Consider the following 14029-nt stretch of genomic DNA (forward strand, 5'->3'; position numbering starts at 1 on the left):
GGTCAGGATTTGTTCATTGCATAAAACATATTGAATATGATTTCACATTTAAGTGGAAAATTGAATTAAGGCCCAGTTTGTGGACCACCATTTCTAACCATGTCCTTTCTCAAAGTGAGTTTAAACTAGGTAAATATGAAGTGAAAAGGAAGATGCAGTTGAGATTAGAGACCTAAGTTGTGTTCATTGCTATTTGTACTCATTTCACCCATTGGGATTTTCCTGGTACAGTACCTCAGCCAGACCCCAACCAGCCCAAGCCGGAGGGACGGCAGATGACCCCTGTGAAAGGAGAGCCTTTAGGAGTCATCTGTAACTGGCCTCCTGCTCTTGAATCTGCCCTGCAGCGCTGGGGTACCACTCAAGCAAAATGCTCCTGTCTGACTGCACTGGACATGACAGGGAAACCAGTTTACACTCTTACATATGGTGAGTCTGCAAGATTCCAGATCCTTCCCTCCTGAGAGTTCTTCAGAATATCATGGGTAGCGTTTTTATCTAGATACTTAGCAGTTGCTGGCCATTATGTTTCAGTAGATTTTTTCAATAATTTAAAAGGATCCTAAGTTCTAAGTAAAGCTCTTGCCAAATATTTTCATTTGCTAAAGCAACATTTGCAAGCCAGCTAATATTTAAAAGACAGCAAAAAGAAGAGAGACTTTGTACATCCATAGATGTTTTAACATTACAAGAGGATTTTAGAAAAACATTTGGTATTAATGATGTATGGTGAAAATCAGATGGTTTTATTTAACAGTTGAAACTGATTACTTGTTAAATCTTTATTCCATCCTGCTTCTTGATTATAATAGGTACAAAATTCTGTAATGAACAAAGAATGAGTACTTTTCCGTTTAATTTTGCATACCAGCTAAAATTTTTCTTTTTAAAATAACTTCAAGGAAAAATGGGGTCAACCCTGGGCTATGAGATTTTGTACTAGTTTGTTCAAACAGATTCCTTTTCTCCTTTGCAAGTGGAGCACGGTGTCCATAGACCTAGATAGAAAATAATCTTTGAGGAAAAACAAGGTTTTATTTAAAGAATTATGCAGGTTGACATAGTTTAAACTTTGGATGCCCCTCTGAATAAATTGTATATAAAATAACATAGGTATTTAAAATAACATGATTTCCCTTTTCGTTATTTCATAATCTAAAATAGGAATTTCTAAGAGTGGTTGAGGGGAGGGAGTAGGAAAAGAAAAGCATTTTTTGTTTGTTTTTGCCAAAATTGTTTTAACATTCACCTCAGAAGCTGTATATACATTTCATTCATATAACCCTTAAAGAAGGCATTTAGCTGGCCAAATCTTTGCATGTTTATTTAACATCTATGAATACATCCACATATTCATACAGATAATTTCCATTTTAGTGTTTGTTTTCACTAAATTACAGTGGTATGGAATGTTTAATCATTTGAGTCATGTTTTTGCTTTGCAGTTTCCTCAAGTATCTGATACCACCTATGTAAGTGGTTTTTCAGGAAAAGCTTAAAACATTTCTGAAGATATTTGTAAATTTTTTAAAAAGCTGGCTGGGCACGGTGGCTCATGCCTGTAATCCTGACACTTTGGGAGGCTGAGACAGGTGGATCACCTGAGGCCAGGAATTTGAGACCAGCCCGGACAACATGGTGAAACCCCATCTCTATTAAAAATACAAAAATTAGCCGGATGTGGTGACACGCACCTGTAGTCCCAGCTCCTTGGGAGGCTGAGGCAAGAATTACCCGAACAGGGAGACAGACAGAGGTTGCAGTGAGCCGAGATTGCACCACTGCACTCCAGCCTGGGCGACAGAGTGAGACTCTGTCTTTAAAAAAAAAAAAAAAAAAAAAAAAAAACAGAACAGAAGTATCCTTCTGATTTTCAGTCTTGCAATTAAAAATATTGTTTTCCTCCCTTTCAGTGTGATCAGTTTACATCATATTATTTCTAAGGATATGCAGATTATTTCAGAAAAGAATTTGAAATATTATGTAAACTAGGATGAGCATCTGGTGATGTTTTATTTCTGTTTCAAGGCATGACTGGCTTTTGTAAACTAGAATGAATAGAAAGCTTTTGTGGGGAGGCCTACTGTGTGTTGGGGGGTGAATGACATTCATCTAACCCATCATTTGGAAGTGGCCATTGTCTCATTAACTACACTGATCATCTGAATGTTCTTTCATTGAGGTAGACCTGTTTTTTTTTTCTATATGACTGTTTTTTTTTTTTCCTTTTTTTCCAGGAAAGTTGTGGAGCAGAAGTTTAAAGTTGGCCTACACACTTCTTAATAAACTGGGGACCAAAAATGAACCTGTGTTAAAACCTGGAGACAGGGTAATTGGCATTTTGGTTTTAGGGAGGTGGTGTTTATTGTTTTCTAATATGCTAATATTCTAATATTCTGGAGTTTTCATATACAACAGGAAAATTTATATAACTCTTATTTTTGGAAAAATAAAAATGGTTTGGTTCCAACGCAGGTTAGCCCAATGCCAGATGACAATTCTCACATTCCTGGGTTGAAGGAAATTCGCATGTCCTTTCCTGTAGCTACCAATCAGTAATCTCTTTAGGTGCTAATAAAAAGAAAGAGAAACCTTAGTCTTTCTAGAAATAAATATTTGAATCTTTAGACAACAAGAAAACAGCAACAAAACTTACTCTTTGATTGTTTTATTTTATTTTTTCATCCTCTTTACAAAATGCCTCAAACACGGGCTGGGTGCCCTGGTTCACACCTGTAATCCCAGCACTTTGGGACACTGAGGCGGGAGGATCACTTGAAGCCAGGAGTTTTAGACCAGCATGGGCAACATAGTGAGACCCTGTCTCTACAAACAATTTTTTTTTAAATTAGCTGGGCGTGGTGGCATGCACCTGTAGTTGCAGCTACTCGAGAGGTTAAGGCAGGAGGATTGCTTGAGCCCAGGAGTTCAAGGCAGCAGCGAGCCATGAACTTGCCACTGCATTTGTGTGGGCAACAGAGTGAGACCCTAACAACAACAACAACAACAAAAAAGCCTCATACATCTTTTAAAACATTTTTCTGTGGTTTTATGTAAAAAGAGAGGAAGATTCATGTTACTTTTAAGAAAAAACTAATTGACATAGTTTTATTTCTCCTTTAATTTGAGGGAACATTGAACTATTTTTTTAATTTTGGAAGATATTTTTCCTATTAATGACTTTCTAAATATGATTACTTTTTACCATTACTTTTCATTTGGAATTCATAGAATGAAACACCAACTACACAATAGACTTATTTTGATTGGGCTTATGATTATGGAATCTCTTAAACTAGGCCTGTTAAAAATACTTTTGCATTGTGACAAAGGGCACATAAAGGATGGCTTTTACTTATAAATGTGACACGTGAGTGTTTCCTAGTCCTCCTGAACCCTAAGCGGGTGATTTTGTGTCTCCCTAGCAAGATGGACACTGTGCAGGAAGGAAATGGGTTGTTTAAATGTCTTGTGGAATTGATTTCCAGAACCCTAGGAAAATTCAGAAGTTCAAAAGTGAACTTCTCTTGGGAGTGAGTTAAGAGAATTTGAAAGCAAAAGAAGGGGAAACAAGTCTCATGATGTAATTAAGTTTCAAATGTTAATCTGTGAGTATCCAAGCCAAGTAAGAAACTCTGCAGTGGTAGTGACTTTTGTGTTTTTGCATTCCTTGAGTGAATTAGGAAAAGTCACTTATCTCTGTGATGTGTTACAGGTGAGATCACAGGTTTGAACTTACTATAGAGGTTTCACGGTTTATGTTCTGTTAATGAATTAACTGTATATCCATACAGTTTCTGCCAGTATTGCTTACACCTATTACCAGATGCCCTCCTGCTAGAACATTTGCATTGTTGGGTAAGGGAACAAGGATTAATACAATGAATTAAAGAGTAAGAAAACTGGCTGGGCGTGGTGGCTCACGCCTGCAATCCCAGCACTTTGGGAGGCCAAGGCGGGCAGATCACAAGGTCAGGAGATCGATCGAGACCATCCTGGCTAACAGGGTGAAACCCCACCTCTACTAAAAATATTAAAAATTAGCCGGGCGTGGTGGCAGGCGCCTGTAGTCCCAGCTACTCGGGAGGCTGAGGCAGAAGAATGGTGTGAACCCAGGAGGCGGAGCTTGCAGTGAGCCGAGATCACACCACTGCACTCCAGCCTGGGCGACAGAGCGAGACTCTGTCTCAAAAAAAAAAAAAAAAAAAAGAGTAAGAAAACTTCCGTTGGCCCTAACATGGTGATCAAGTCAATCCACAGTTGTAGGCTCTCTCTGAGAGATGTAGGCTTATTCTTTAATATGCTGTTCTATCTGGAGAGATCCATTACATTTATTTTATTGCCTTAGCCCTGCACTAAAGTAAATTGCCTTGGGTTTCCTAAGTAATTAACTTAATGCTTAAGATGGTTTGTTTGTTGCTAAATCACCAAAAGGATTAAGTGAAAAATTGTGATGAGGATGAGGATGAATGCATTATAGTTCCCAAAATGTGTAGTATAATCATGGGCATGTCGGAGATCTTTTTAGATGTGTGTCTCTATTTCAGTAACTTAATTTCCTTTAGAGCAGATGGCTGTTAAATAGTTTGATTTATTGTGTTCATGATAAATATTATATACTTAGACAGTGACATTGAAAGCATTAGTATGGTTTTATTCCTCTGTTAAACTGAATGTCATTATGAATTTTAGGTAGCCCTGGTTTACCCCAACAATGATCCAGTCATGTTTATGGTGGCTTTTTATGGATGCCTCCTGGCAGAAGTGATTCCAGTGCCTATAGAGGTACCTCTTACCAGAAAGGTAACATTGCTAAATTTAAGAGGAACGTAGCCTGATGTGACATGGCAGGCATTGGGTTCTTGGATAGATGTAGTCACAACATTAAAAACTGTTCGACCATTTTTGGAAGTACTCAGTTTCACTTTCTAAAAACATGAAATTTGTAGAAAAATTATTTATTAAATATTTGCAAGTTCTATGCAAATAACATTTTCAATTAAGATAGAGTTTGTATAGTATTGCATATCATTTAAAATATCACTGGGGCGAGGTCGGGTGCAGTGGCTCACGCCTGTAATCCCAGCACTTTGGGAGGCTGAGGCGGGGGGATCACAAGGTCAGGAGATCGAGATCATCCTGGCTAGCATGGTGAAACCCCATCCCTACTAAAAAATACAAAAAAATTAGTTGGGCGTGGTGGCGGGCGCCTGTGGTCCCAGCTACTCGGGAGGCTGAGGCAGGAGAATGGCGTGAACCCTAGAGGTGGAGCTTGCAGTTAGTTGAGATCGCGCCATTGCACTCCAGCCTGGGTGACAGAGCGAGACTCCATCTAAAAATAAATAAATAAATAAATAAATAAATAAATAAATAAATATCACTGGGGCGACTGGACATGGTGGCTAACGCCTGTAATCCTAGCACTTTGGGAGATTGAGGTGGGCAGGTTGCGTGAGCCCAGAAGGTTGAGAGCAGCCTAGGCAACATAGGGAGACCCCATCTCTACAAATAATAAAAAACTAGCCAGGCATGGTGGTGTGCACCTGTAGTCCCAGCTGTTTGAGAAGCTGAGGTGGAAGGATTGATTGAACCCAGGAGATTGAGGTGCAGTGACCTGTGATCGCGCCACTGCACTCCAGGCTGGGCAATAGGGCAAGCAAGACTCTGTTTCAGAATATAAAATAAAATATCATGGCGGCATACTTGACTTTCAACACCGATCATTTATAAAGAATCCCACTCTTGCTTCAGAGACTATAGATAATCCACATTTATAGTAGTTGAGACCTTTTTTAAAGGGATTTCCTCTAACTGACCTAGGATTTCCATTAGGTGGAAAGTGTTGGTGTGATGACATGTTACTTCTCTGGATTATAAGATTTTACTTTGATAATACATCAGCTCAACTAAAATGAAGCATATATAACAGATTTCCATGTTTGACTGAGTGATTTCTCCATGAGCCACTTGATGCTAATTTTGTCATGCAGTTTATTTCTGAGGGCTGATGTCAAAGATGAATATGTTGGAGGATGTGGATTTATAGGAAGAAATTGTTTGGGCACGGTGGCTCACACCTGTAATCCCAGCACTTTGGGAGGCCGAGGTGGGTGGATCACCTGAGGTCAGGAGTTTGAGACCAGCCTGGCCAACATGGTGGAACCCCATCTCTACTAAAAATACAGAAATTAGCAGGTGTGATGGCACAAGCCTGTGATTGCAGCTACTCAGGAGGCCGAGGCAGGAGAATCGCTTGAACCCGGGAGGTGGAGTTTGCAGTGAGTCGAGATTGGGCCACTGTACACCAGCCTGACAAAGTGAGATCTTGTCTCAAAAAAATCAAAAAGGAAATCAGCTGGGCCGTGGTGGCTTATGCCTATAATCCTAGCACTTTGGGAGGCCGAGGCTGGTGGATCACTTGAGATCAGGAGTTCAAAACCAGCCTGGCCAACATGACAAAACCCTGTCTCTACTAAAAATACAAAAATTAGCCAGGCATGGTGGTGTGCTCCTGTAGTCCCAGCTACTTGGGAGATTGAAACAGGAGAATAGCCTGGACCCAGGAGGTGGAGGTTGTAGTGAGCCAAGATCATGCCACTGCACTCCAGCTTGGGTGACAGAGAGAGGCTCCATCTCATAAAAAAAGAAAAGAAAAAGCATTTCTGAAAGGAATAAAAAACAAATTGATAACATCCCCGAATCTCTAGTTGTTGGGATGTAGTATCCTTCATTTGATCGGGAAATCATACGGTTCTTCTTAAATTATTAAGTTGGCAGAATTTGTGTGGTTTCATAATGATACTTGTAAGATGATATTTTAATGGAAATGTTTTAGACTATATCTTTTGTTGTTTTTGCTGCTGTTGTTGTGTAAGGCTTAAATCTACCCCCTTTAAAAACAGAAAAATAAAAGGAGTATACAGATTTGGTATATCCATCCATTGACTTTCATTGTCAGGTTGGACATTTAATATCCATTTACATTATTTATTTTGTTCATACCTGACTTGCTTTTCTCTCGAATTTTGGGGTGAGGCTAGGGGAAGATAACCATGTTAGCATTTATTTAATTTGCTGGAAACTAATCTAAAAGAGGATCATTGCTGACTCTTGAATAAAATGGTTACATTTGTCTGGTAGGATTTATCATTTGTAATGTCTGGTTAATAAAATACTTGATTTGTGCTCAGGAAATGTTTGTATTGTAGAAATTATTTGGAAGAACACATTGTGATTGGATTTTGACAATTGCCAGACATTGGTGGGGCCCCATGAATGTTATCAAACAAAATGCCAGAGCATTACTAAGTGTCAGATATGGGCATGAGTGTGCTCACATTTGCTCCCCTACCTATGTTCATTATCATTTCTTCACAGGATGCTGGAGGTCAGCAGATTGGCTTCTTGCTAGGAAGCTGTGGTATTGCCTTAGCTCTTACCAGTGAAGTTTGTCTAAAAGGACTGCCAAAAACCCAGAATGGAGAAATTGTACAGTTTAAAGGTTAGTAATATTGTACCTGAATTATCAGTTAAAAGTTAAAACTGAATGCTTTAATTAGCTTTTTAATTTAGTAATAGCTAGGTACTTTACGTATATGTTCTATTTAATTCTCATGTTCTTATGAAGTAGGTACCATTATTATCCCCATTTTACAAGTGGGGAAACTGAGAAACAGAGAGGTTAAGTAACTTGCCCAAAGTCACATCTAATAAATGGCAGAGCAGCAATTTGAACCCAAATCTGTCTGATTCCACAGCCCACACCCTTAACCTTTATGCCGATGGTTGGAAAAAGCTACCACTCTGTACATTAAAGCTAAATGCTACATGTAGAAACAGAGGATAGACCACTAACCTCAGTGGACTTCCACTGCCAAATGGACCTCCCAGTTGTTGAGGTAATGTCAAGGCCTGGAATTAGCATGTGGAACGATTGTACTTTTGAAAGAAGATATAATTGTGTGGTGATTTGCCACTAAAAACTAATAAAAACTAAGTATCTTATTGATTATAAAATGATCTCAATTTGGTCTCTTGATATTTAAAATGACCAGTTCAGTGTGAATTCCTTCCCTGATGGCTTAGGCAATTCAATTTTCACTTTGGGTTTGATTTAGGTTGGCCCCGGCTCAAATGGGTTGTAACAGATTCCAAGTACCTTTCAAAGCCACCGAAAGACTGGCAGCCGCACATCTCACCTGCTGGGACAGAACCGGCGTACATTGAGGTAAGTCCTAAGATGTAAAATACGCTTTCAGGCTTTTCCTTGGGCTTCGTTTGCCACCTTTCAAAATATAAAACTAAATTTTTGCAACATTAACGTTAGAAGATCCTCCAGCTTTGTGAGATTTCCATCTTTTGGCTTGTAAAATGCCTTGTAGTGGATCTTCTATCCTAATTATTTTGATCATAAATGTACATTCAAGAGAATGACAGCAAAAAAAAAAAGGATTCTTCATGTAAGAAAGTTACAAAAGATTTTAGGGAAGTACAAACGTTTAGGAAATGATGTACTGGCAGAGAAATTTCTCTGCTGCTTATTTAGAGAGGTTGGGGGTAAGAGAACGGAGAAATGAGGAGGGAAAATAGCTCTGCTTAAAAGAACAGATTAGTAGATGAAAGATAAAGAGCAAGAATAAACAAACGGCTGGAAGGTTTGATATTAAGGTTGGTGTAGGAATGCAGTGGGCAACATGATCCCATTGACAGATTAAGCAAATCCAAGTGCACACCAGGCACCAGGCTGAATGCTTTAAGTGCATTTTCTCATTTAGTCCTCACAAGTACCCTGTGAGGTTTGGATTATTATTAAACTTGCTTTCTAGATGAGGAGACTAAGACTTAAAAGAACTTCAGTAGCTGACCAAAGGCCACATGACTCAAAAATGGCAGAGCTAGACTCAGAGTCAGGTCTAACTCTAAAAGCTGTAGCCGTCGCCACTCTGCATCCTGCCTGAGACATATGCTCACCAATTGTTAAGTTAATGAACAGGTAAATCAATAAAAAATTTTTTCAAGATTTGGGGGAAAATCATCTAACCTTGAACACTGTGGTGATAAGTAGAGAGAACTTCAAAAAATTTTGGATATAGAAAAGAGAGGCTGGGAGAATGAGTTCATGTCCTTTGCAGGGACATAGATGAAGCTGGAAGCCATCATTCTTAGCAAACTAACACAGGAACAGAAAACCAAACACTGCATGTTCTCACTCATAAGTGGGAGTTGAACAATAGGAACACATGGACACAGGGAGGGGAATATCACACACCGGGGCCTGTTGAGGGCTGGGGGGCAAGGGGAGGGAGATCATTAGGACAAATACCTAATGCATGTGGGGCTTAAAACCTAGATGACGAGTTGATAGGTGCAGCAAATCATCATGGCACACATATACCTATGTAACCTACATGCACGTTCTGCACATGTATCCCAGAACTTAAAGTAAAATTAAAAAAAAAAAATAGAAAAAAGAGAGGCTGGGGCGGGACACAGTGGTTCACGCCTGTAATCCCGGCACTTTTGGAGGCTGAGGTGGATGCTCTTGAGGTTGGGGGTTCGAGACCAGACTGGCCAACATAGTGAAACCCCGTCTCTACTAAAAATAAAAAAAATTAGCTGGGCATGATGGCGCATGTCTGTAGTCCCAGCTGCTTGGGAGGTTGAGGCGGGAGGATCACTTGAACCCAGGATACAGAGGTTGCAGTGAGCTGAGATCATGCCACTGCACTAGAGAGGCTGGATGCAATGGTTCACATCTGTCTGTAATCCCAGCACTTTGGAAGGCCACATAGGAGGACTGCAAAGAAAAGGAAGAGAGTGACCAGTAGCTCTGAGAGGTGATGGGGGTATTATTGGATGCAAGGATGATTGTTTTTAAAGATGGAACAGATCTAAGTATCTTTAAAAGACAAACAGATAGGCCAGGTAAGATAGCTCATGCCTTTAATCCCAGTACTTTGGGAGGCTGAGGCAGGTGGATTGCTTGAGCTCAGGAGTTCAAGACTAACCTGAGTAACATAGTGAGACCCTGTCTCTACAAAAAATAAAAAATTAGCTGGGCCTGGTGGTATGCACCTATAGTCCCAGCTACTCAGGAGTCTAAGGTGGGAGGATCACTTGAGCCCAGGAGGTTAAGGCAACAGTGAGCTGTGTTCATGCCACTGCACCCTATCCTGGATTACAGAGCACAATTCTGTCTCAAAAAAGAAAAAAAATACAAATAAGCAATTAAAAATACCAAATTTAGTGATCAACTCTCAATCTATGTCATGTCTCAGTGATGACATGGTTCATCGCTCGGTCCTCCTTAAAACTCCAGTCCTGGCTTCTTGGACTCCTCTCTCAGTTCCTCTGCCTCATTGGCCATTCCTTCAGTTGTCTTTATTGGCTCTTCCTAAAGGTAGAGGGTCCTTCATTGTGTGGCTCTTGCTTAGCTCTGTGGCCTTATTAGAACTTCTACCCTCTGTCTTTCTAAGTGCCTGTTACTTTGAATTAACTTGCAGTTCTTGCTTGGGATCCTCCTATTATCCACAGGACTCTATTAGTGAGTTTAAAGCATCTCTGGGTAATAGGGAGTTATTAAAGGGTTGCCAGCAGGAGAGTGACAAGAATGAATTTATTATAAGAAGATATATCTGGACTGGTTGGGTTAAGAAAGGAAATAAGGGCTGGGCGCAGTGGCTCACCCCTATTATCCTAACACTTTGGGAGGCTTAGGCAGGCAGATCACCTGAGCTCAGGAGTTTGAGACGAGCCTGGGCAACATGGGAAACTCTGTCTCTACAAAAAACACAAAAATTAGCCGGGTGTGGTGACACATGCATGTAGTCCCAGCTACTTGGGAGGCTGAGCCTGGGAGCTCAAAGCTGCAGTGAGCCATGATCGTGCCGCTGCATTCCAGCCTCAGTGAGACTCTGTCTCAAAAAGAAAAAAAAAGGAGACCGGCTTTACAGTTATTCAGGTGAGCCCAAGCTTATGGTAGAGAGCAGAGAGCAAAGTAGATGGAGCTTCAGACAGTAAGGAAATAGAGCACACAGGGCTTAGTTACTGATGCTGGAGAGGAAGAAGGCAAGACAGACTCGGGTTTCTCACTTGGGCAACTGGGATTGATGGCAGCATCCTTCACTAAGATAGAAAATAAAACAGGAAGAGTTTCCATGGGCAGGGACAGGGGTAAAGAAGGCAGTGATGGATATATGAGTTTCACAGGATTACTGGTCATTCCAGGGGATTAGTTGACTCTGTCAGTCTGGATCTTTCTGGAGGAGAGGCCTGGGTAGATAGAGAACTAGGAGTTACTAGGAATGCAGTAACCTAATGGAATAAAGTGAAAAGAGATAAGGGTGGAGAACATGGAGGAGCAATGGGAGAGAGACAGACACACAGAGACAGAGACTAGAAGAGAAGAGTATCAAAAAAGTCAAGGAAGGAGAAGACGTCAAGAAAGAGAGTAGTCAAATTTTGCAGAAAGTTTCGATAAGGTATGCAAAATGTCCTTTTGATTTAACCATCAAAAAATTGGGGCTGGTCCTAAGGTAGTGAATTATCTCAGTTGACTGTTCACAGTCAGGTACAGATTAAACTCCTACTCTTTCTCCCCTTCTCATTATTGCCCTTGGGAAGACTTAATTTTTTTTTTTTTTTTTTTTTTGAGACGGAGTCTTGCTCTGTTGCCCAGGCTGGAGTGCAGTGGTGTGATCTCGGCTCACTGCAAGCTCCGCCTCCCAGGTTCACACCATTCTCCTGCCTCAGCCTCCTGAGTAGCTGGGACTACAGGTGCCCGCCACTACGCCTGGCTAATTTTTTGTATTTTTGGTAGAGACGTCGTTTCACCGCATTAGCCAGGGTGGTCTCGATCTCCTGACCTTGTGATCCGCCCACCTTGGCCTCCCAAAGTTCTAGGATTACAGGCTTGAGCCACCGCACCCAGCCAAAAATTTTTTAAAGTTGCACTGGGCACAGTGGCATACGCCTGTAGTTCCAGCTACTCAGGAGGCTGAGCTGGGAGGATTGCTTGAGCCCAGGAGTTCCAATCCAGCCTGGGCAACATGGTGAGACTCCATCTCTTAAAAGAAAGAAAGAAAGAAAGGGAAGTTGATAGTCCTGGTAAAAAGCAACTTGAATGGAACATTAAGGGTAAAAGCAAAATTATAGTTGAATGATTTGGAGGAGCAAATAGGCCATTCGTTTCTAGTTCTTCCTTACAAAATTGGGTGCTTCTAACACAGAGAGACCGCGTCTTACATACCTTTCACTCTGCAGTGCTGTGCTTGACTTGTATTTATTTGATATTGTATTTCTATTCATATAGCTCCAATCACTTGTTTGTTTTAGCTTTTGAGCAGCCACTTCACACTGATGACTATTAAACTTTGAAGTCTTTTTCACATATATTTTTGTTGAGCTTTGTCATCCTCCAATCCTATCTTTGTGTGATTTGAGTTTGGGACCCAAGTACATTGCCTTAAATATTCATATTAAACATGTTAAATTCAGCCCATTATGATGGTTTTTCTGGGTTTTGTTTTTGGATTCTAGTTTTGTCATCTGAAATAACCCATTTTATTGTGTTTCTTATGTTTCTGTTTTTGTTTTCTAGTATAAAACAAGCAAAGAAGGGAGTGTAATGGGAGTTACAGTGTCCCGGCTTGCAATGTTGTCTCACTGCCAAGCTCTGTCGCAGGCCTGCAATTATTCTGAAGGTCAGACCTCATCCCATGACTGCCCTCATTGTTACCTTCAGAGATGTGTGACTGTGAGCACAATGCTCAGTGATTGGACCTCATTTAATGACTGAATTCAGAGTGAAATGTCCCAAGACACATTCTTGGCTTGCTTTTGTTTTCTTCTTTCTCAAAAATATGCTGTAGTTTAAAGGAACCAAAATTCTGGGCAAACCAAAATGTAAAGCATAATTTCTAGAGTACAGCAGTAGAAAACCCTAATTAAAATCATGTTTTTATTAGCTGTGGAATGTCAGGTATCTCCGTCTTCCCCTGCCTGTATAGTGGGCTACCAGCTATACATTTGGAGTCAAAGAAATTCAGCTACCAAAAAGCATAAATTAAAACACAAAAATGTATTCAATATTTTTGAACTTTAGATAGGTTGATACATAATTGCATAAACCACTATTTGCAATATTAATTTTTTTAGTGTTTTCCCTTTGTAAAATGAAACAAGTTAATAAATGGTCATGATAAAATTTTTAACCAGACAATAATGTTCTATCATGAAATTATATATATATATAATGGAAGCAATCAAAATGCCCTTAAATAAGGATTGATTAGGTTATAATACATTCAGGCCAGGCGCTGTGGCTCACGCCTGTAATCCCAACACTTTGGGAGGCCGAGGCAGATGGATTACCTGAGGTCAAGAGTTCGAGACCAGCCTGGCCAACACAGTAAAACCCCACCTCTACTAAAAATAACAAAAATGAGCCAGGTGTGGTGGCTTGTGCCTGTAATCCCAACTACTTCGGAGGCTGAGGCGGGAGAATCACTTGTACCCTGGAGGCAGAGGTTGCAGTGAGCCGAGATCATGCCACTGCACTCTAGCCTGGGTGACAGAGCAAGACTCTGTCTCAAAAAAAAAAAAAAAAAAAAAGATTATAATACATTCATATAATGGCTGAGACATTAAAATTTTTATTTTTGAATATTAAAGATATGAAGAAATTGTTTCAATATATCATTAAGTAGGAACAAGTTAGATACCAAGCTTTGTATACCAGTTTGTCACGTTAGATATCTATCTAGATGTAAATATGCCTAGAAGTATATGTGTGTGTATAGATAGATAGAATGTTTAGAGATATATACATATACACACCAACTTTTTTTTTTTTTTAGGAAGTATCTTTTAGGAAATTTAAAATATATTTGTCAAACTTCCAAAGTTTCTAAAATAAGCATGTATTCTCTGCATAATTAGGAAAAAAATACCTCTTGGAAGAAATGCCTAAGTCACAAGAAGTTTCTAACTCCTTGGCTTTGTTGTAACCACATTACCCTATGAGCAGTCC

At 40.0% G+C, this 14029-nt stretch overlaps 1 protein-coding gene across 7 annotated transcripts in view; it reads left to right on the forward strand.

Moving 5' to 3' along the window:
* Positions 1-14029, forward strand: part of DIP2B (disco interacting protein 2 homolog B) — a 252440-nt gene that overhangs the window by 180335 nt on the left and 58076 nt on the right. For 5 of the 7 annotated variants that reach the window (XM_009247723.3, XM_002823234.4, XM_024257439.2 and 2 more), the window contains 6 exons: positions 232-429; positions 2238-2329; positions 4693-4803; positions 7378-7501; positions 8118-8227; positions 12599-12701. In XM_009247723.3, the coding sequence (XP_009245998.2) occupies positions 232-429; positions 2238-2329; positions 4693-4803; positions 7378-7501; positions 8118-8227; positions 12599-12701 (738 nt within the window). The remainder of the gene's footprint in view (positions 1-231; positions 430-2237; positions 2330-4692; positions 4804-7377; positions 7502-8117; positions 8228-12598; positions 12702-14029) is intronic. The other 2 variants (XM_009247721.3, XM_063711757.1) reach the window with 1 other exon arrangement.

Source organism: Pongo abelii, chromosome 10, assembly GCF_028885655.2.
Source record: "Pongo abelii isolate AG06213 chromosome 10, NHGRI_mPonAbe1-v2.0_pri, whole genome shotgun sequence".
In the NCBI taxonomy this organism is placed as follows: domain Eukaryota; kingdom Metazoa; phylum Chordata; class Mammalia; order Primates; family Hominidae; genus Pongo; species Pongo abelii.